Consider the following 23,470-nt stretch of genomic DNA (forward strand, 5'->3'; position numbering starts at 1 on the left):
AGGGACTTAGTGGAGAAGAGATCCAGTAGAACTAAGACTGTTACACCGGTGCTCGCCGGCGTAACAGACAGAAAATCTAGCTGATCAAGTCAAGAAAATAGTTGATCAAGCTCACACTGCGTCGCAGCGCGACGCGTTGTGAGCTTGTAGATCAACTATTCTCGGCATGCAGTTAAGTGAAAATCATTTCCAAAACTAATGTTGACTAAATCAACTGTCAATTTAGTCGACCAAAACCTTATATTTAGTTGACTAAAAGTAAAACATTTCAGGTGACTAAAAATATGACTAAAACTAAACAGAATTTTATTTAAAAGACTATGACTAAAACTAAATCAATATTTGCTGTCAAAATCAACACTGGTTGAGAGGAGGGGAAGGGGAGCAGAGGTGACTTATGAGAAGACAAGGAGAAAGGTGGGAAAGCGTGGATAATTTGGACTAGTTTGTGACTAAAATAGCCCTGGTGGAAAACAAATCTAAAACTGCCCTAACCAGACCCACATGCACTACATTAGGCATTAAATCTCAGGGAACACACTTGATTGCATTTTTAAACACCAGAAGTTATAATCAACAATTATACAGCAGAAAACAAACATTGCCCACAGTGTATGGGAGACTGGGTGCAGGTCATTAAATGTTTATGATGGCGTAATGGGCAAATGTGACAGGAAAGCAGATCTGTGGTCATGACGTCAAGGGGCGAGTCGAGTCACGAGCGGTAGGTCATCAAAATCAGCTGGGAGTCTGAGGAAGTTGTTCTCTTCCTCCAGTCATGACTCACTCCTGAATACTGTTTTCAAGAGCCTGGCGGCGTTTATCCCTTTATACTCCTGTTCTGAATGTGGTCGGTCCAACAACTCTTTATGTTTCAAACGGCAGGCTGGCATTTGGGTCTCCAGCCACGGGCCAAGGTCAGAAACTAAGAGATCAAATGGAACAGAACAATAGAAGCTCTTTAGCCACCGTGCTTTGCCAGAAACACAGGAAAAAAAGGCTCTACGTTTTGTTCTACGTCATTGGTTCTCAAAGTGGGGTCCGGGGACCCATGGGGATGTTCCAGGGGGTCCCCAGCAGATCTACAAGCTCACAGCGAACCACTTCGTGCTGCGAGCTTGTACATCTGCTAATTTGAATATATTTGAAAACTATAGAAAACCTTGGAAAATGGTAAATAATTTAGAATTTAACACAAATCTCTTCTGAGGGGTCCCTGCCACAAACCCTTTTCAGATGGGGGGTCTGTGGCCAAATGTATATCAATTTGGGGGTCCTTGGCTCGAAAAGGTTTGAGAAAGACTGCCTACGTCAATGGCGTCTGGAAATTGGAGTCTTCGGTTGAACCCTTCAACTCTCCCCGTTTGTGTCAAGTCCCCGAGCAAGACACTTAAACCTTAATTAACAGCTCCCCCCCCCCGGGCACTCATCTGAGCAATCTGACCAGCCATCAGCTGAGTGAAGCTGTAAAAGCCATTTCCCCATCCCGCAGGAACCATAAAATACAGCCTTTTGCAATGGAATTCAACCATCACCCCCCCCATGCCCCAGAACAAGTCACCAGAAATCACTCGGGAAGCCGAAAACGTCAAGTTAAAATTCGTCTTTTTATTTTTCTTTAGAAAAAAGAAACTATCACAAGTTCGTTTGGTTAATGTACAGTTTCTCTTCTCATAGTCACTTTTAGTCTGTAGAACAGTTTGTGATTCTCATGCTGGAACATCAAACAACCCTCCCCTCCTAACTTCACACACACCACTAATACAACATGACGGTATACAACTTGGATTATCTTTTTTTTTCTTCCTCTTTTCTGTTTCGCATCTGAGTATACATCATCATCATCATCTCATCTTCCAGAGCAAAAACAGCGAAATCACTTCTATTAAAAATAAAAATAAAAAAATGGGGTCAAGAGTAGAAATCCCTGACAGCTTCACTGAGAGAACAGGAGAAAAGTAGACGAAGAGAGAGAGAGAGAGAGAGAGAGAGAGAGGGGTTGCATGAGGTTTTACCCTGAACTCTTTGAGTGGTCTGGTCCGTACGACATGCACCTCCTTATAGCGAGTGTTTCGTGTGTTGTGTGTACATTTGTGGGTTTTTTTTGGACAGCACCATAATTCACAATGTATATATAAGTTAAAGACATTCCCTGCCCTTCGTTCGAAGCCCGATTCATACTTTAGAGACATACCACGATGTCACTGTGATAAAAAACACAAAATGTACCAGGCTCACACAACTGTGAGATTGCTACATTGATCGGAGTCTATTTCCGGCCATGCGACACAGTCGCACGCTGGAAGGAGCATAAATTAGGCGAGGAAAAACGTGAGAGAGAGAGAAAGCACAAAGTGGGATGGCGGGGAGGAGGAGATGAATCTAGGTCAGGATGCGGAGTCAGCAGACCAACACACGCATACTGTAACATCGTTTATTGTCGGGGCAGAAACCTCTTATCTCCATATTCTAACTTTTTGTGTTTTTTTTTTGTAAATCAACGCCCTACGTCAGTGGTTCCCAAACTTATTTTGGTCGTGACCCAAAAAATAAATTTGATGTCCTCCCGGGACCCAAACTAGTGAAAATGGCTGATCTACAGGCTTACAATGTGTCGCGATCCGACGTGTTGTGAGCTTGTAGATCAGCTATTTTTACAACTTCATAAAAAAAAGATTTTTTTTTATGAAGTTTTTTTCATACGTAAATAAAAGGGAATTTTCTTGCAAGTCACGACCCATAAAAATGGGTCCGCGAGACCGCGACTCACAAATGGGTCGCGATCCACTGTTTGGGAACCACTGCCCTACTTGATCGTACTAGAGCGTCACACAAAAAGCATCAAAATTAGAGATCCACAAGCTTGAAACGCGGTGCGAAGCTCCAAGAAAGACATTCTTGGATCCCCGAAGGGAGCCTCTCAACCGCTTAAGGGCAAGGTATGTGGAGCTTCATAACAAAACAAAAAAATACATTTAGTTTTGGACATAATGGCGGTTTCCGTCCCGACAAGAGGTGATATGTATTATGCTTTCTCTCTCCCCACATTCCTCTCGAAGGGCAGAACTGCATGCATCGCTCCTTCACGGTGGAAGAGAGCAGATCATAAGGGATGTGTCAAGTTAAGTCTCCCTGAGAAAGACCTCTTCTTCTTTTTCCTCTGTACCATAATAATAATAAAACCAACGTTCTCTGTGACACCGGCGGCCCGGCTCCTTGCCTGCTCCCCCCTATATAACTCTGTATACGTCCCAAATCCTCCTCCTGGCTAATATATATATACTGCCAAATGCCCTTCAGAATATCCCACGCCACAAAACCTTCCAGCACTACTTCTTCTTGCACTTATTCCTCCAATGGCTTTTTTTTTGTTTAGAACTTGTTGCTGAATTCTCAGCAGCCAATCAGGGGGGTGGTGGGCGTGGAAGGGTAGCGCACATAAATTATTGTAATTTTTTTCAACACTTCTCACTTTCCAACGACAACTTTCCTGGTTAAATCGGCCTACTAGGTGTGTGTGTGTGTGTGTGCGGGATAGAACGTGTGGATCTGTATGTGTGTGTGTCTCTCCCACAGCTCAGTCTTACACAAGCTTCATGCAAAGTAACTACCTTCGCAAAGAACAGCGAGTGTCGGTCACACACCTGCGTGAAAAGGTTAAGAGTGGAGTGAGTGTCCTCCAAACCCCCTCCCTTTCACACTCCTACAGAGGGACAGAAATAGAGTGTCCCACACCTTCTCCATGACTCGCACACTAGTGTCACATACTAGAAACACACACAGACACACGTACACACACACATTTTCAATGCCATATTCTGGAGCAGGCATGCAAGCACCAGGGATCAGTAGATGGATAAAAAAAAATATTGAGGGGTAGAATTCACGTTTTTGTCCTAATCATCCAACCCATTGCGTTAAGGATGGCGAGGCGATTGCCATTTGTGTCCATATGTGTGTGAGCAGGGCCTGAAACTACAGCATGATTCACTATGAAATCAAGGGATGATCAATATAGTTTTGCTACCCAATCAGCTTTTATTTTGTAGCCCTTTTTGTCCCTCAAGTTTCTCTCACAAAATTATAAATGTAATTGTCACTGTAAGCAGGGCAGTGGGATACCATGAGTGTAACGGATGAGAGTGACGGGTGAGGCAAGCCTCAGTGCAGTGTGCTGCTTCCGAGTGTGTGCAACCCATAGACGCTCACATGAGAACACGCGCGCACACACACATACACACACGCACGCACACAGGTCATGTACAGAGCTGTCCACTCACAGTTTTTTCTTTTTTTTCTTAAAAAGTCTAAAATCAAACCTTATCAAAGGCTGTCAGAGAGAAAAATCACACCCAGCCACTCAGAGGAATCTGCTGTAAAAAACAAAAACAAAAAAAAACCCAACAAACTTTCGTATCATCATTGTTCCGTCTCCTCTCTGACGTGGGCTAATATTAAAAATCAGAACTGGGGGGTGTCGACACCCCGCCTTTGTATAAAACAAATAAAAGAACAACCAAAACGAGATTTTTAAAACCTAAGCTCTGCCCCCCTCCCCCCCCGGTCCGCCGTGCTCCTACCCCTCCTGAGGAGTGGAGAGGGGGATGAAGTGGCAGGGAGAGAAGAGGAGGAGGTATAGAATCTCTCTCTCTCTCTCTCGGTTCTCTCTAGGAGACCAGTTTTGGCAGGACCGTGCGGAGCGGTATAGTCTCCCCTGAGTCTCCCATCATGTTGCTCCTCAGTTTGTTCGTGGCCGTGGCGGCGGCGCCCAGGCTGGGGCCTCCTTTGGCCAAGATGGAGGGGAAGGAGGTGCTATGGTGCTGCTCGGGCAGCCTCTTCACCGTCGTCGGGGCCCCGCCGGGGCTCTTGTCGGCCCCCGGTAAGGGCTTGGGCAGGCGGCGGTACAACCACGGGTGCCTGAGCGCCTGGCTGGGCGTGAGGCGCGTGGAGGGGTCCCAGTCCAGACACTTCTTTATGAAGTCAGTGAAAGTGGGGTCCTCGCAGCCCTTGAGCGCCGCGCTCCACTCCTTGCTCCCCGGCGGGCCCCTCATCTTGCCCCGGCGGGAGCGCGAGCCCGTGAGCACAGTGGCGCCCGTGGGCAGCGTGTTGGCGCCGCAGTAGCGCGGGTGGCCCTTGGAGTTGATGAAGTTCTTGGCCCGCTTGGCCTGCTCCAGGACCTTCTGCGGGGGCATGCCCAGCAGCTCCATGACGCAGGCCAGCTGGTCGCCCTCGTCCTCGCCGGGGAACATGGGGTAGCCCGTCAGGAGCTCGGCCAGGATGCAGCCGAAGCTCCACATGTCGATGGGCAGGCCGTAGCGCGAGCCCAGGATCACCTCGGGCGCGCGGTAGAAGCGGGACTGGATGTAGGTGTAGACCCGCTGGTGCTCGAAACAGCTGGAGCCGAAGTCGATCACCTGGTGTAAGAGGAGAAAGGGGGGGCCGGGATAGGAAAACACAGCTGTTATCGTGGATATATTATGGTGCCATAAGGCTTGTACATAATAGCACTAAAAAGGACAGTCCACACACACAACTACAAAGATAACGTTAATGATGCCAGCGTCCAATGTTTTGTAACCCTGTTGAACGTTGAGTGATGCGTTCAACATCACATCCTGTAAATTCGGATGGAATGATTGTCAGCGTTTCTATCGTTCATTAAACTTGCTTTGAACGTGATCCCACTGATATCTTTCATCACCGTTGTTTTTGTCATAGATGTGGTGTGGACTCGGACCATTCACTCGGACCCTCAATACATCTTCCTCATGTGTAAATCTTCCAACTAGGGATGTGCACGATTATTCTACTGCTATTAATAACGTATTTTTTTACATTATTGTAAATAAACCATTGAGAAAAGCGTCAACAGTGAATTTATTCTGGTATTCTCATGAATTTGTCACTTGTATAGTCAAGCCTACTAGCCTTGTACAATAGGCTAACATGACAATGCTAATGCAGAAGAGAATAAATATTACATCCAAACTAGGTATGGGTCCTCAAATGCAGTTACTATGGGCAGGGTTTGGATGACAATATAACCTTTGTAAATAAAATGATCCATAACACATTCACTGCCAGGGGTTTTCTAAAACAGGCTGTAGCTACTGCTAGTATTTTTAAGCATTCTAATAATCTTTCAAGAACCACAGAATATTTATCTCCACTATGATCGATCCCCTGATGGTTGCTAATCACAGAGGGTTTCACCTTCCGTGATTGAAAATAGCATGTTTCGCCAAAAATACATAGTAAAACACAGGCACGAGATACAGAATATTTCTCAAATACTTGAATGGAGCAGTAAATCTTTGGATCACTTTATCTCCTGTTTTTTTTTATGACGGAAATCTCCGTCAATGGCGGCTAACGGGTGGATTTGAAATGACAAAGATCTCCGTCAATGGCAGGGCAGGGAATGATGATTTTAATATTGGATTATTCAGACCCATCCCTACTTCCAAACACATGGTCTTACCTTGATGCCGCTGCGTCCCTGCTGCTTGAGCAGGATGTTCTCGGGCTTGAGGTCACAGTGGATAATCCGGTGTCTGCTAAGCGCCTCCAGACACTGCAGGATGGAGTGGGCAAACTTCCTGACCAGCGGCAGGCTGAAGCCCTGGAACTTGTTCCGCTTGATGAGCTCGTACAGGTTCATGCTCAGCAGCTCGAACGTCATGCATATGTGGTTGCGGAAGGTGAAGTTCTCCAGCATGTGCACCACGTTCATGGTGCCGTTGCGGTCCTGCTTGCGCAGGTGCTCCAGGATGCGGATCTCCTCCTGCGCCTGCCGGTGGAAGCGCTTCTCGTTGCGCACCATCTTCAGCGCCAGGTGCTGCTGCAGCTTGTGGTCGTACACCTTGGCCACCTGGCCGAAGCTGCCCTTACCGATTACCTGGAAAAGGGGACGGAGAGAAGAGGACATTAAAGACCCTGTCCCACATGTTAAGTCCACAAAAACAGTTCGGAAACGTAACTTCGGTCTATCATTTCTCCCCTTCAATAACACCAATTGGTATTGTATTTTATATCGTTGTTCTCGTTGATTGGTCACCTTTACAACGAGGTATGACTTGTAAGGATCGTGCAATCAGTAACACAGCTAAACGTGTGGGTAGTGCCCCCACAAACTTTGCCCAAATCCCCCAATATGCTTCGGTTGGTATTAGCTCTTGTTTTTAGCGAACAATCGACCGAAATTATGTTTCTGAACTTTTGAGCAGTTTTAGAATAGAATTATTTTATTGGCATTAAATTACAATAAAAACGCCACCGTGGATGAACACAAAAAAGCCGAAACTTGTTTCCGTTGTGGTCCACACCATCAAAACACACAAGACAGAACAGTGCAAACAGGATGAATAAATAAAAAAACAATACAAGCGTGTGTTTATTTATTCAGAACTATCACTGTTGTTCGAATAGGTTTTGTAGTTCGAATATGTTTTGTAGGTCAAACATTTTTCTTCCCGAAGAAAATATGTCACTGAAGGAGCTTTACACTACCCTTTCCTTTGCTTTATCTTTGCCCTCATTTAGTATTCCATATCCTATGAATTATGCATATGTTTGATGCTCCAGAATGTGGGTAATCCAAGAACATAATGCACATCAAACACCAAGCTATAAAAACAGAAAACCAGTCACTTCCTTGTTGACAGGAGGCATGGTGTTGTCAGGTAACGGGGAGAGCGCTTGTTTTGTTCAACGTCCCTGCATACTTCCTCATTCATTTAGTGAAGCTCTGAATGACGTCGGGTGTGTGATGTCACACCTCGTCTGAGTCACACCTCGTCTGAGTTGCGTGCCCAGGCAGCGTTAAACCTGTCTTCAGTGAATGCTTGTCTGAAGACCAGACTTTTTTTATTGTAAAATGCTATATTAATGCTTTGGAGATGGATGAGCAGAGTCCAGGAAACTACCAGGTAAGCTTCAAAAAGACCAAACAAACCAAACGAAAAACAAAGTTTTGGTATGAGGTAAACAAGGTGAATGCAGGTGGCTGAAGGTGCGGGCCAGCAGTCACCTCGCATAGTTAGGAACCTAATGAGCCCTTACAGGTCTGTAACTCTGACAGTGGTCCATTTGGTTCCATGTGCACACTGTCAAGAGTTATGGGGGTCCGTGAAATACAAAGCTAGGTCACAAAAACCACTGACAGCAGCTGTACAGGGAAAAGTTTTGATTGAATACTGTACTTGTCAGAAATGTAAACGGCATGTGGTACGGTAAGACATTAAGACTAAAAGGATAACACAAAAACAGTCCTGGGGACTCGTTTCCATTGTGGTCCTACAGTATGTATTCAATTCATCAACATAGCATAAAACATTTACGCAAGAATTCATCAACAAATATATGTACCAAGGAGAAAAAGGAGGCAGTGAATGACACCTCCTTTCGATGGGAAATTACATTTACCTCCCCTTGTGGTCTCCTGATAGATGTTTTTTCAAGACAAAGAAAAACCAGAGTAGTAGAATGAGAATTTTCCCAAGTTTGTTCTAAATTTGGTTGGTACCAGATCATGGTCACTCCCTCTAGTGTGTTGTGTCCGTACCTTGAGGAACTCATAGTGGTAAGCCAGGTGATCTAGTGTGTTGTGTCCGTACCTTGAGGAACTCATAGCGGTAAGCCAGGTGATCGTGTGCGACGTGGATGTAGCCTCCCTGCTCGTCGTCGTAGCCACAGTTGTTGTTTCCCCCGGCCACGGCGGGCCTCTTCTTGGCGTTGGGTCCCAGGAAGTAGATCTCCGGGAAGCTGTGGACCTCCGTCTGCTCCAGGGTGGTCATCTGGGAGCGGTACTGCCTCAGAGCCTGCTCAGGAGTCAGGGGGCCACACAGCTTGGCACCCGCCGCCGTGCCCCCCGAGCTGCTGTTGCCCCCGCCGCTCCCAGTCCCCTGGGTGACAGACGAGTCACTGGAGCCCTTACTGGAGCCCGTGCTGCAGGCGACAAAAGGAGAAGGGCGGGGTTAACTGACTGTGACACCCCAGAAAATCCACTGAATGTTCAAAGTTCAGTTATTTGGTGTAATTGAGGTCAGAAAACAGAGCGAAATAGAAATTTGATGTCATGAAAACTTTAACTTTGGTAGAGACTTGTATTAATCCAAATATTGCGGATCATCTTGGTTGCTTCAGATCAACAAATGATGATAGAGATGTGAGCGAGAGATAGTTATACGTTAGCAGAATCTGCTCGTTTGCGTTTGTTCATGTGCTAAAAGTGCTATTTTTTCCCTCTACACTATAACTCTTTGCCAAAAATAGCCGATCAACAAGCTCAACGCCTCGCGCTGCGAGGCGTTGAGCTTGTAGATTTTTGGCTAAAGTTCTCCTAAGAAAAGGGATGCTAGGGTTCAAGTGGTTAATGTAAAAACATAAATAATCATATCACAAAGATTTGGCGGACCCCTGTAGTAACTCTGAGGACCCCCTAGGGGTCCCGGAGCCCCTGTTGAAGACCCCTGTCCTAAGAAGTACAGTTAGCAACTTAGCATGATTGGAGTATCGACAAAAATGCATATGTAGATGTAAAATAGTTCTAGTGCTATTGTTTCTCTCTTCTCTCACCTGTCCACGCTGCGCTCCTTGGACAGGCCGGTGGACACTGGGGCGGGTTTACCCGGCGCCGCCTGACCGGTGGTCCCGTTGTTCAGCGAGGTCGCCGTGGCAACGGCGTTGATCTTGCGGTTGTAAGTGGAGTCTTCGTATAGGTACTTGACCTTCAGCTGCCCACCGCGCACCGTCACCTGATCCCGCATTACGCCCTTGTTACTCACCACCTGCGTGACCGAGAAGAGAGAGAGAGAGAGAGAGACGTGTTACAGACTAGTTCATATAAACACTGGCCTCACACTTCTTGTAGCAGAAGCTATGATTGGGTGTAATTACTGTAGTTCATTTGCTGGAGAGAGAAACATGTTAGTTCATTGTGTTTGTGTGAATGCGTTCAATAGAGCGTGGAGGGGACCACTGTGTCAATGGAGCGGAGAGAGGGGACCACCATGTGTGTGTTAGTATGTGTGTGTGTGCGTGCGTGCGAGTGTGTGAGAGATTGGCTGGCAGTTCCAGGTCAGGCTACATGCCACACTGAAACACTGTGCAGAACACCACACACACTTAACAAGCCTGGGAAAACACTTTCCGGTGGTCTGAGTTAACATTAAATAAAATCCATAGTATCATAAAACTACGGAGCCATCATGTCATAATCATGGCATTTTGCAATAAACGGGAGACGATGATGAGTAACGGCGGTCAGGTAGATGTTTGACATAGAAAACAAGACGGTTGCATTAACTGGCTTTCAAAGCCCATGGATAGTCTGCTTCGACAAACCAGGGCCGGCCCCCGGGGCGAAACTATTGGAGTGTCCCACTGCCCCGGCTACAGTACATTATGATCGATAGCAGTTGAGTGGGTTAGAGCAGATTGATCACTTAAGCTGAAAGGAGAACCAGGGCAGGATTTGGAGAACTCGACCACTAAAGCTATGTGTTAACCCACTAAGACCGGGAACGCATCTTTTTTTAGATTTGAGCTAAAAAGCATTATTTTACACTTTGGCTATTCAAAAATAGCAGATCTACATGCTCATAGCGTGGCACCGAGTGCCACGCTATGAGCTTGTAGACCTGCTATTTTTGAAAAATTGTGAAAATGTGTGCAAATCTATGAATATAAATGTTATTTTAAAGCAAACATTTTTAACTTAAATCTTTGCTTCTGGGGGGTCCCTAGAACAACATATTTTGAGATGGGGTCCGTGGCCAAATACTATATCATTTTGGGGGTCCATGACATGAAAAAGGTTGGAGCACCACTAGATAACGGAACATTACGTTTTTCAGAAATCTGTTAGAGGATTTAGAAGACATTTTCTAGAATCGGCCTCAGGTCTATTATGGGTTTAAGGCAAGGCTAGCTACTGCAGCTCATGCCGTTATGTTAAAACACGGGGGAAGGGCAGGGAGGAAAACCAACATCCTGGCCCACAGGCCGGCCAGAGTGGCAACTACTGTATATCCCAAATAAAAATCCAACCAACCAACCACTCTCTCACCGTTTTAACCAACACAGGCTAAGAGATGCTTGGAATACCACACGACAACACAGATAAGCAGCAGTTTACTGGTAGACATAATTAACCACAGGGTTCTGGCTGCCTGTGGGCTGGCATTCATTTTACACCCTGTACAGTCATGTACACCTAAACAGCTGTTGCTCTCAAGAGAGTCAGGACGACTATTGACTAATGAGGCATCTCAGTGGTGGAGCAGAAGCCGGGGTGTGGGGGGAACCAGACCAACAGGATCTTGTTCCTGCTGACGAGAGAGAGAGGCCTGAGGGCACACCTCAGTAAAGGGCTTAATATTCTTCTCGCGCTGCGACGCGTTGTATGAGCTTATAAATCTGCTATTTTGGTGCACCCGTGTTGATTTCGGCGACTAAAACTATGACGGAAAATCTCAGTCGACTACCTTTTTTCACTGACGAAAACTAGATAAAAACTAAATTAAAAAACTACGCTCTGATGACTAAATATACTGGCAATTTCGTCAACAAATAAAAAATGGATTAAATATGCTAGGGAGGCACTAGTGGAGAAGAGATCCAGTAGAACTAAAAGACAAGCCATTTTATGTTTGGTTGCGCTCGGGTGTTGCGCTCTGAAAATAGCAGATCTACAAGCTCACAACGTGTCGCGCTGCGACGCGTTGTGAGCTTGTAGATCGGCTATTTTCAGCATGAACCCAAGTGTAAAATCAGCCATTACCACGCCATCAAGGCACCGCCAACATACATTTTAGTCGACTAATTCAACTGTAGATTTAGTCGACTATAATGTTATGATAATTACCTGACTAAAACTAGACAAAAAGTAAAACATTTCAGATGACTAAAATATGACTAAAACTAAATAGAATTTTGTTCAAAAGACTCAAAATTTGCTATCAAAATCAACACTGGCACACTGTCATGCACACACGCGCACACACACACAGAGCAGTCCCTTCCCCCAACACCACAGCACATGTAGTTTGACCCACACAAACACATGCTAGTCTGCTCGCTTGTCTATCTGATCTGCTAGCCAGCTGTTTTGTTTAGTCCAAGTTGAGTTACAAAACAACAATTGTCCGGCCAACTCCAAAGGTCTGGACTGAAAGAGCTGCAGTTCGGTTTTGAACTGGGTCATCCCCAGCTTGGACATGAGAGAGAGAGCACACAACACACACACACACACACACACACACACACACACACACACACACACACACACACACACACACACACACACACACACACACACACACACACACACACACACACACACACACACACACACACACACACACACACACACACACACACACACACACACACACACACACACACACACCCTGACTACAGCCTTGCTCCGGGGCTTGCCAAATAAACAGCTCTGTTTCGGCCCGCCCCAGGAATTCATTCTTTGTCTCTCAGCAGAGGCAAAGAGCCCTCCGCAAGATTATGGAGCAGAAGGGAAATGACAGTAATTAAAGTTTGAGATGATACTCTTGCTGCTCCAGAAGCAGCGTCGCTTGTTAATACGACACGATGCCATAACACTCCGGCTTCTGTTACACAGCAACCAGAGTGCATGAAAGTTTAAACGCATAATTGTTCTTCGCCCCCATCCTTCTCGTCAACACATTGTTCTCCAAGTGGTGAGGTGGTTTTGGTTGGGAATGGTAAATACACAACAATAAAATGTCACGACTGACAAGTCATAATCTGCAACACCCCCCCCCCCCCCCCCACACACACACTCTAGCGCTGTGTTTCATAAAAGATTTGCACAATATGCAAAACAATGATGTTTTGGTAGCCATACAGCTGACCACAGTTGAAAAAATATAGACTTTCTAACCTGTAACTTTCATGAAAAATCAGGGATCAATTCGCGTTTCTGGAAGATTGAACATGTGTTCTATTGCTAGTTTGACCACTTCAAATGCTCTTTAATATTAAAATAACCAATAAAACAGCTTGTAGATCAGCTATGCAAGGACATGCTTCCGTAGAAGAAGTGCTGACGTCTATGGAATTCAATAGAAGACAATTCCATTAGACAAGACAACTCAATCAATTCCATAGAAGACATGCTGACTCTCTATGGAATTCAAATGACCGAAATCACTGTTGGCGACTGAGAACTTTAATCCATGTAAATAGTACAAATCACAGTAGATGTAGACAATATACACAAAGCGGTCGCTATAGTTTTTTTTGCCTCTACTGCTAAGAGTGCCGATAGCGCCTATATATATATATATAGAGAGAGAGAGAGAGAGCCCTATAGAGCCTCTGGTTTGGACTTGTAGAACACGTCAAGCCAAACAGGTCAGGGGCAGAATCCAGGTCAGATGATAAAGAAAACACAACAAGGAAACATACTCCAGAAGCAGGTGTTGATCTGATCCAATGACAGCCTCAACTTGGGGTGTGTGTGAGAGAGAGCAAGAGAGTGTGTGAGAGAGAGAGAGAGAGAGAGGGAGAGAGCACATAGCAGGCATGTTCCTAAAATAGAAGAGGCATTCGGGACGAAATTTCCATTCATGTTGTAACGATTTAGTCTTAACACACATAACAAAAAAAAAACAGGGTCCCAAGCAGCAGCAGCTGTTGACCCTAATTGTTGTAACTATACAAACAATGTAGATAAGATGATGGCATTGATGGAACCTGTTCCCCCTTCATAATAAATGGAGGTTTAAAAGTACAGTGGAAAAATCTAAGATTTGAAGAAGTGGTGTAATGATGACGTATATTGACTGGCTAAGCATTGGTGTAATTAGAACAGCAAACAAGAAAGGGGCGAGGGGGTGTAATTCTGGATATTCAATATTGATAAATCAATGACAAAACTGAGACGTATCCTTCTGAATGACACCGACAGAGGTCGAGGTGACAGAGTGACCAAATATTCAATAGAACACTGGTTCCCAACGTTTTAGCTCAAGACACCAAAAGAGAAATTTGATGTTTGCCCCGAGACCCAAGCTAGTGAAAATAGCAGATCCATAAGCTCGGCGAGCATGTGGATCTGCTATTTTCACTACTTTTGTAACATGTAACAACAAAACGTGTAACATGTATTTATGGAAATTATTGGATTTGTTTTTATTTTATTCATGCAATATTTAGAAAAATGTTGGAATAGTTTTTAATTGATGAAAGGTTGCGACTTTTGTTTAAACTTTTTGATATATAAAAATACAATAAATAAATAAATGTAGGAAGAAAAAGGGGATATTTACTCACAACTAATGAAAATTGGTCGGCACGACCCAAACATGGGTCCGGACCCACTGTTTGGGAAACACTGCCATAGAAGCATATATAGAACGTATATTGTGTGACCAAGGGGAGCGTTGGATTTCAGTCCACCAGGTGGAAAATCTACAGCGCTGAACAGATGGTGGGGGAAACACCGCTTAATCTCTCCAGCACGGTCACGAGACCCACCTAAGCAAGCCTTTTCTCCCCCGACCAACAGACACACACACACACACACACACACACACACACACACACACACACACACACACACACACACACACACACACACACACACACACACACACACACACACACACACACACACACACACCTCTCATGTGTACGCCTCAGCTCAAAGTTAAAACTTTTACTTAAGTAAAAAAAGGTATCAATACTGCAATGTAGAAAGAAGTAAAAGTCCGGAATTAAAAATGTACTTGAGTAAAAGTACAAAGGTATTGGTATCAAAATGCACCAAAAGTATAAAGTACTCATTATGCAGAAAGTTCCATTTCACAAGTTTTCAAATATTTAAACATCTTTTGAAAATAGCCGATCTACAAGCTCACAATTGTGAGCTTGTGGATCTGCTAGTTTCAAATGGCCGTAATGTATATAGGGCAGATAATAATCAAAATCTACAAAGTAACTAGTAACTAAAGTTTTCAAATAATTGTAGTGGAGTAAAAGTTTAATATTTGCCTCCGAGATGTAGTGGAGTAGAAGTAAAAGTAATGAAAACTCAAAAACCCACACTTTCAGAACAGTATGAGGTTGCATTTGCGCCTCCCTCTCTCAAAAACACAACCACGGGTGCGATGACTCCGGGTTCACCTAAATGCCAAAGAGCACAACAAGGCAATTCTGTGTACTATGTACACAAAGAAACACAGGGGCTGGCCCACAGTGGGCTACCGGCAGTCACGTTCAGCACACGGGCATGTGAGAGAGTCGATAGAGAGAGAGAAACAAAGAGATACAGAGAGAGAGAGGGAGAGTAAACACGAAGGCTAGAAGAATGGGACTAGAATAGAAAAGTAGGCCTAAGCTCTCTATGCATTGGCCCACACTGCTGGAGGATTACATTAACCCAGGTCGAGTTGAGGAGGATGAGGAGGATTGTGGGTAATGATGAGTGGCAATTTGTTTGTGGGTCAGATTTTCAAACCCAATAAATCTTTACAATTCACGAGACCAGCAGCCTCGCTTTTTTTCCATGCTGGCACCAGTTGTGAGGTTGTTGTGTGTACGTGTCGCTGTCCGAGGAGCGTGGCTGTGTCACGATTATGAACATTTACTTGACAATTAATTGTCGCTCAAATAATTGGAATTAACAATTTAACATTTCTTTTGAATGTTGAAAATATATGAACATTTTTCAACATGGAAATTATTATGACGATTCTACAAAAAAAGATATAATCTCGATTAATTAAAAAGTATTGCGATTAGGAGATTATGTAATGATTGTGACAGGCCTACGCCACACATGCATTTCTATTTTCTAATGAAAAGAGCTGAAGGTGATCTAATTGTTAAAAAAAAAACATTCGCATGTGAAAATTAACATGCAAATGTTCTGTTGGTCTATCATTCTGTTAGTTGTCCTTCTCTTAAAACTGAACTCACTGCATATATATGCTACTCTTGAAAGACTTGGTGCTTTCATTTCATAGTGAGTTTAAAATCCCAAATCGAATGCCAACAAGGCAGGCAAACCGTTACAAGCTGAAAAGAGACAATAATTAATCCTCAGTCAGCATTAATGGCAGAGTTTAGGAACCCAGTCCCAGATTGTGAAGAGAGCAATTATAACTCTAAAAAGAAAAAAAAGGAAAAGAAAAGAGCAACATGAGGGCACATCTCAAACACATGCACCCCAAATTAGTTTGAACAGATGTCCAAACGAGTAACTCCATCCAAACTGTCAAGTCTCCAATCCTATACTTCACACCACACCACCAGGCTTGCTATCTGCAGCACAACAAGAAGCTGACTACAGCCTGGAAGTTGGTTGAATTCTGACATATTTTGACATTTTAAATCATATATATCGGAGTATAATGTGTGTGTGTGTGTGTGTGTGTGTGTGTGTGTGTGTGTGTGTGTGTTTCTTTCTTCCCCAATGTTGCACTACTGTTGAGCAGCCTGGTAAACCATTCCGGTCACGTGAATTCACATTACTCAGGGCCCTGTGATATGACCAACTGTGATTGCAGTGTCGATTTTGACAAAAACAATTGATTTAGTTTTAGTCATAGCCTTATATTTCGCAGTTATATTTTAGTCATCTGAAATGTTTTCGTTTTTGTCTAGTTTTAGTCGACTAAATATCATAAGATTTTAGTCGACTAAATCTACAGTCGATTTAGTCGACTGGATCTCATCTCCACTAGTCCCTCCTTAACATTTTAGGCTAGTTTTTATTTGTTGACGAAATTGTCAATATATTTATATATATTTTAGTCACCATAGCTTAGTTTTTATTTCGTTTTCGACAGGGAAAAAAAAGGGAGTCGACGGATATTTTTCGCCATCGTTTTAGTCAACGAAATCGACAACGAAATCAGCTGATTGGTTTATACAAAATGCCCACCCAGCACTGGGGGCCAGACCAGGTCTGCAGACCACGCATGATAATGTCAAACCGGGATGGGTTTACCAGGCTATACTGTGAGTGCAAAAAAGGTATATTGAAAATCCACAGTGACATTGTCATGAACATCTAACAGCGCTAGGGGTCTACCTATAGCAATTTATCAACTCAACAGGCCTGTGTATCATTTCATTAAAGACTACAAAATCCATATTTCCAATGACTCCTTCTTGGTCTATTGATTTCATCATCAATTACCATGAATGGGGGGCGGAGCTAACGGGTCATGATGGTTCTGTGTGATGATGAGGTCTTCAGTCGGATCATTTGTTAAGTCGCACATCATTAACACATTAAGACCTGGAACGCATCTGTGTCACTTTAGATTTCTTTGGCTATTCAAAAATAGCTCAAAGAAATCTAAAATGACACAGATGCGTTTGAATGGGTTAAGGATTAATTCACAAGCTTCACACCCCTTCCCTGATGTGTGTAGTTGTGCACTTCTGAACTATAATAAACCGAATATAAAATCTCCCAAGGGTTTGTGTTGCAATTCTTGTTGACTCTACTAAATTGTGTGTTCTCTCTTTGGTGGACACAGAGGTCAACGCTCAACAGTGGCTCCCCACTGGTTCTGTGTGCGCAACACAAATATTCTTGCATACCCTCTGGCATGCATGGCACATATTTTACTCATCTCACACCTGACCTTAATGACGAGAACAAATGGTTTAGTCAAGGAGAAGATGAAGCACGTTCGTTCAGGGCGTCTTGGGGATTGAGGACGCAAGGGCGCAGGGGAGGGGAAATGTAAAGAATGGGACTGGGGGCCTTGAGCAGAGAATGTCCCACTTAAGAACACTGGAACAGGATGTCTGGAGATTCGGCATGTTTCAGTGTACAGGATATAAGGACTGTGTGTGTGTGTGTGTGTGTGTGTGTGCGCATGTGGTTGTACACACCGTGTGTTTAGGCATGGGAGGTAGGCCAGACGGACTGTTTGTATCCGCGTCTTCTTTGAGGATGTGGTCTGTTCTCATGTACGAGTCATACAGACCATCCCCGTGGCGAGGAGCTGTGGGAAGAAGCAAACAGATGTGCAGGTTAGAGAATCTGGAGAAAGGGAATCCGTCAACAAACCTACAAAGAAGAAATGCACTGGTTTAGGAGGTTAGAGGTGTCTTCTCAAGGACACACAATCCAATGGTTCTCTACGCAGAAAGAGAAGGCACTCTGCTTTGAAAAGAGTCAAAAGGCCAATTGATTATTTCATCAATCAATCAACGTATCCATTCCAATAGCTCCCTGAAGACCAAACAACGTAGCTTGGTGTGTGATCCCATATCTCTCCAGGGGTAACCATGAGCAAGCTATCCCCCAAATCCATATATCTATATACTGATCATACAATGACGTAAAGACTACCACAACGTAAGGCCAAATTTGCTGGTTGCAATAAAGACCAAAGTGGGCATACATACACTCAAATCCATAGTACCAGCCAAGGTCCACCACCAGGACTCACAGACACTGGACCAGCTTAGACAGGGGGGCTTAGGGTCCACACAGAGCTAGCGCTGCAAGTGGTATTATTGGCCTAATGGGGGTAACAGATGCCCCGTGACGACAGCATCTTTCCGTCTGCCCATCTGTCCATTCAGGCCTCGCTGTGCCCTGGCCGGCCGGACCAGGTGTGTTCAGAAATAGAGCCGTTATATGGCACGATGTGGGTGCATGATGCCCACTGAATAATGCCCACATGCACGCACCTCAGCGACAGTCAGCGAAAAACCCATAATTCAGTAGTGAGTGATGTGTCGTTCATGATCGATTCATTCAAAATAACTAATTCATTTTGCATTTGCCGTGAACGAGCTCGTTCACTTTCTGAAACTCTTACCTTCACGCGCAACGTTAAAAAACGCTCGCACGATGATGTTTTACACACATTATAAAACATAACATTAACCACTTTAGCCCTATTTTATTCCAAGGCTATTTGAAAATAGCACATCTACAAGCTCGCACTGTGAGCTTGTAGATCGGCTACGTAATCAGGTAGAAAGGAGCATTTGATGACAGTGGGAGGAGGAACCCATGTTAGTCGAATGCCAAAACCAGTGAGTCCACCACCTGCTCATCTCAACAATCATTTTTCAGTTAAAATATCTGTTACTACATGTTGGTTCTGGCCGGAGGGAATAACCGGACGGGACAGTTTCTAACGAGCAACCTGTTAGCATAGCATAGCTCATGCATATAGAGCCCGTGTTTGCACGTTTCCAAAAGCCCAAATAGGGTGATAAGAGCCTGACAGGGGGTTTAAGCCATAGTCGCCCTGGCCCTAGAGAGTGCTGTGTAACTAGGTTCAGGTGCGTCAGAGCCTGCCCTGTGTGTCCCAAGTGCTATTGCCGCTTGTCAACAGCCCGAGAGGAGACGAGAGAGACTAATCCCGCTGCCTGGATACAGAGGCATTAGACCTGCACAAAGCAAACAAGAACATTAATGCTCTGCACACATTCATGCTCGGCGAGCAGCACAAGCACACAGAGGACTCCATTAACCCTCTGCAAACTCACCCAGTGCTCAGCAGTTTTTCCCTCGCAGCAGCACAGCAATCTAAAACTCCACGGTCCGAACAAGGCAGGCATGCCAAGAATGTTGGCAAAGAACAGAACCCCAAACCTGTCCTGTACTGTAGTGTACACAGACTACACACACAGCCAAAACATCTACTCATCTAGTCCGCCAAACATTGTTTGGCTGTCACTCACTCACAAGCCTCTCTCTACACTAACAGAATCCTCACGACTGATTGGGAGACACAGCAGAGCAGAGGGTAAAAGGAACAAGGTTCATGCAAACATACAGCAGATCATATGTCATTAAACGGGGGGGAACGGGGGAAGGGGGGCAACGAGCAGCAGCCCAGTGAGAGAGAGAGAGCGCTTCCTGTCCTCCTGTTCCCAGTATTCTTGAACAGAATGTCCCCTCGGACAGAAGCAGTCCTTTGCTGCCATTTTATAACTGGGAAAATTTGACATTGTGAAGTTCTACTTATAATAGCAAAACTGATGACAATATACCCCACCACCACAAAACAGCTAAATGTAAGTTAGCCTAAAGTTAGTTGTCACCAAAGGACCCCAATGGAAACAAGCCATAGGCTTTCTTGGGTTTAAAATCCTCTTAGCAGACCTTGTATTGAACTGTACTTTCCTGTGCATTTTTTTTTGCAAACTGCTAATAAAGTATTCAATCAATCAAAACCAATTATGCATGGTCTCCTTTTAGTGAACCCTAGCTGATTAAGCTTGTGAGGGCTATTCTAAAAGCCAGGGCAGTGTTTACCTTGGACAGATTAGCATACAGTACAGTGTCAGACAGAACAGTGTTGTTGTTTCATCATGTCTGAAAGTGTATTCCAACGTTGTGTATTCCACTTATCTGTCCCGCCACAGAATGACAAGGAACTGACATTCGAGTCGCACATCACAGCAACCAAAACAAGATACGTCAAAAGCAGTTTAATAAGAATCCACCACGACCACTGCACAAGAATATTTCTGTAAATGTCAGAGTTGCCTTGAGCTGAGGGCGAAACCAACGCCATGGGGCTTGGCTGGCACTGAAGCTAGTGTTTATGTCATAAGCACACACACACACACACACACACACAGTTGATAAAGAACTTAATCAACAATTCGAGGCCCAGGCAGCAACAGCTTGGTCAACGACAAAAAAAGCCAACAAAGTAACAATGGCCATAATAATAATAACACTTCAAAGTTTACCTGTTGCAATTGGGCCCTCTGGTTTTCTGCTTATTATCATCATGATTGCCGTTTAAAGTTGATGCCAGCATCCGAACACAATCCTCACAGCAAAAGAAAGTAGTAGAAAAGAAACTATTTAAAAAAAACACACTAAACTAGCTTAGCTACGTTAGCTAGCAGCATTCACACCTCTGCTGCTGCAAATCCACTTTTATCTCCCGTTTCGTGTTTGTTTTCTTGCCACGTCGTTCGGTGCACATATTACTGTTTTCTCTCTCCTCTCTAAAAACAAAAACACCTTCTTCTTCCTCCCCCACCAGGCTAGCTCACATTAGCCACCATAGCAGCTGTAGCAGCTGCAAGTAGCTAAGTCTGTGTAAAAAACAAACAAAAAACAACAGAAAGTTTGGGGGTCGTTTACATCAGCTAGCTAGCTAACTGGCTAGCTAACCCAAAGCTAACACGGAGCTCTTGGGAGTCCTGATCAGAGTGTTCGTGCTCCTCCACGGCCGGCCGCCCCTACTCGCCTCAGGTCTCCTCCTAGCCTCCTGCTTAGGTCTCCGTCGTCTCAGTCTGGGAGCAGCGGCTAAACACACAACCATCCCCCGGGTGGTGATGACTGAAGTCCTGGTTTAATTGGGGACAGACAGAGACAGTCGCTTGTCGCTTGTTATCGTGGTGGACTGGCTGGCTCCTAGTCCGGGTTGGCCGAGCGTCTGCACCTCCTGGTGACACTGATAACGGTTTAAAAACGTCCCCCACCGACCAGTCCAAGACCACTGTGAGGAGGTCTCTCTCTCTCTCTCTCTCTCTCTCTCTCTCTGTGGGAACAGGAGGACAGAGGAGGTGTCTGTCTTGTCTCTCTCTGCGGGGCAGGAGGAGGACAAGAGGATCAGCTTGTTGGACCTTCCTAAAAAAGAAGCAGCGTTAAGGAGCTCCGCTTCTAGCTGCACGACGACGAGGTCTCTGCGGGGCGACACGCCATAATCACCCGCACGAACATCGGCCGAGAACCAGGGAGGAAACAAAAACAACCCGTTTGTCTAGTACTGTTGCCGTGTAAATAAACACCACAACGGCACGGTGTTGTTTGTTATGTTAATTAATCCGTCTTCTGTTGTGCTCTGCTGTGTTCTTACTGTACTAAACGGCTCCTCTCTCTGATGTATTGTTGCTAAGGAAGGAAGGGCGTCTTGCCGTCTTCTCCGCTGAGCTGCTGCTGCTCCGTGTCCAACAGGGTGGAGACTCCAACACGTCGTCATTACATCGGGGGCGGGGCGAAAACAGCCCCCAATCTACAAGCTGTCGACGGCGTGGCGAAGCGACGCGCCGGCAGCTTGTAGATCGGATGTTTTCGCGCAGCGCGACGCACAGCAACAACAAAAAAAAGCTTCCATCTTGGCTCAAGTGAAAGGGTGTCCCCCACAGTACAGATCTGATGCTCAACAACCACTGCTGGCTCTGCTGGCTGGGGTTAACTTACATGACGCAACTGTGTGCACACACAGGCACTGGAGCTTTATTAACTTGTTTATCATCTATATCTATTAAAATATAAAGCTATTGTATGTTTGACACACACACACACACACACACACACACACACACACACACACACACACACACACACACACACACTTAATATAACATGTACTGTACGGGATTAACACAGAAATTTGCACGTCCCATCAAGTGCAAATGCACACAGGTATTAAATTGCACAGTGCTCTTTTGAGTTGTTGGTAATTCATTTAGTTTATTGCAAATATAGCTTCACCCTTGGTGGTAAACCGAAGCGAGGGATTGAAACAGGAGAAGGCACGGCTGAGATATACAGCTAGGGCTAGATATAGTAAGGACTGGGAGCAGAGGCAGAGGACAGGCAGGCCGTGAGACAGGGTCCATGCAGGCAAGGCAGAGGACAGGGACAGGCAGGCAGTGAGACAGGGCCAGGCATGATGAGCTGGAGCGACACAGGGCTAAATTCAGACGGTGATATGTGGCTTGGAGAGAGGATGGTGCTAAAGTTAGCCCTTTCTCAGAGGCGAGAAGAGGGGTCTGTCTATATTTGCTGCCATAAATAAGTACACTGACACACTTTGAATCTGACCTCTGGACGCGAGCCAGAGCAGGCCTGCTTGCTTGGCCCTAACGGCCAGCTTGCTTGGCCAGAGGGCTGATTATTCTTGGATGGTGGCGTATGGAAGAGAGTAGGGTGACAATACTTTTAAAATTGATCTCTGCTTATCGCCGCCTTCCTTCCATAGCAGGCCCAAGGCTTATAAGCAAGAGAAAGTATTCGCCACCCCATGAATTTACAGCCTGCATGGGAGACGGGACGACCACCAGGTGCAAAAAAAGGTGGTCCTCCTTGTGGGGGAATGGGCTCTCGACTCAAAGGCAAGCTGTATTTGGCCTCGGACCCATGTGTGACAGGCATTGACATCTGTTTGTTCTTCAGGGTATAAGCCTGAGTTTGGAGGCACTTTAAATGACAATTTGTCTCACAGTGAGGTTCATGTTGCAGCAGCTCTACTAACAAAACAAAAACACTTGTGCACCCCCCTCCCCCCCACACACACATACATTTTGCTTGTTGTGAAACTAACATGTGGATTGTACCTGTGAAAGTTACAGCCCTTTGTGGACTATGTGGTTGAACCGGCTGACAATACCTTTACACTCACTTTGAACTTTTATCTCATATACGTGCTTCTTTGTGCACCTGTCGTCGAAGTGCACTACCACCTTTGTGCTATATAAC

At 45.0% G+C, this 23,470-nt stretch overlaps 1 protein-coding gene across 2 annotated transcripts; it reads right to left on the reverse strand.

Moving 5' to 3' along the window:
- Positions 1 to 1,593: 1,593 nt before the first annotated feature.
- On the reverse strand, positions 1,594 to 21,874 carry dyrk3 (dual specificity tyrosine phosphorylation regulated kinase 3). Of its 2 annotated transcripts, none has more exons than XM_084063526.1 (6): positions 20,725 to 21,874; positions 17,893 to 18,005; positions 9,577 to 9,788; positions 8,616 to 8,946; positions 6,482 to 6,898; positions 1,594 to 5,414 (listed from the first exon to the last, which is right to left on the reverse strand). In XM_084063526.1, the coding sequence occupies exons 1-6, from the start codon at positions 20,765 to 20,767 to the stop codon at positions 4,668 to 4,670; spliced, it is 1,863 nt and encodes a 620-aa protein (XP_083919652.1). In that variant the 5' UTR covers positions 20,768 to 21,874; the 3' UTR covers positions 1,594 to 4,667. The 2 variants fall into 2 exon arrangements, with proteins under 2 accessions (XP_083919652.1, XP_083919653.1); XM_084063527.1 differs by lacking the exon at positions 20,725 to 21,874 and adding an exon at positions 19,510 to 19,693.
- Positions 21,875 to 23,470: the final 1,596 nt, after the last annotated feature.

The sequence above is a fragment of the Gymnoscopelus microlampas genome (genome assembly GCF_963454915.1).
Source record: "Gymnoscopelus microlampas genome assembly, chromosome: 7".
NCBI lineage: Eukaryota > Metazoa > Chordata > Actinopteri > Myctophiformes > Myctophidae > Gymnoscopelus > Gymnoscopelus microlampas.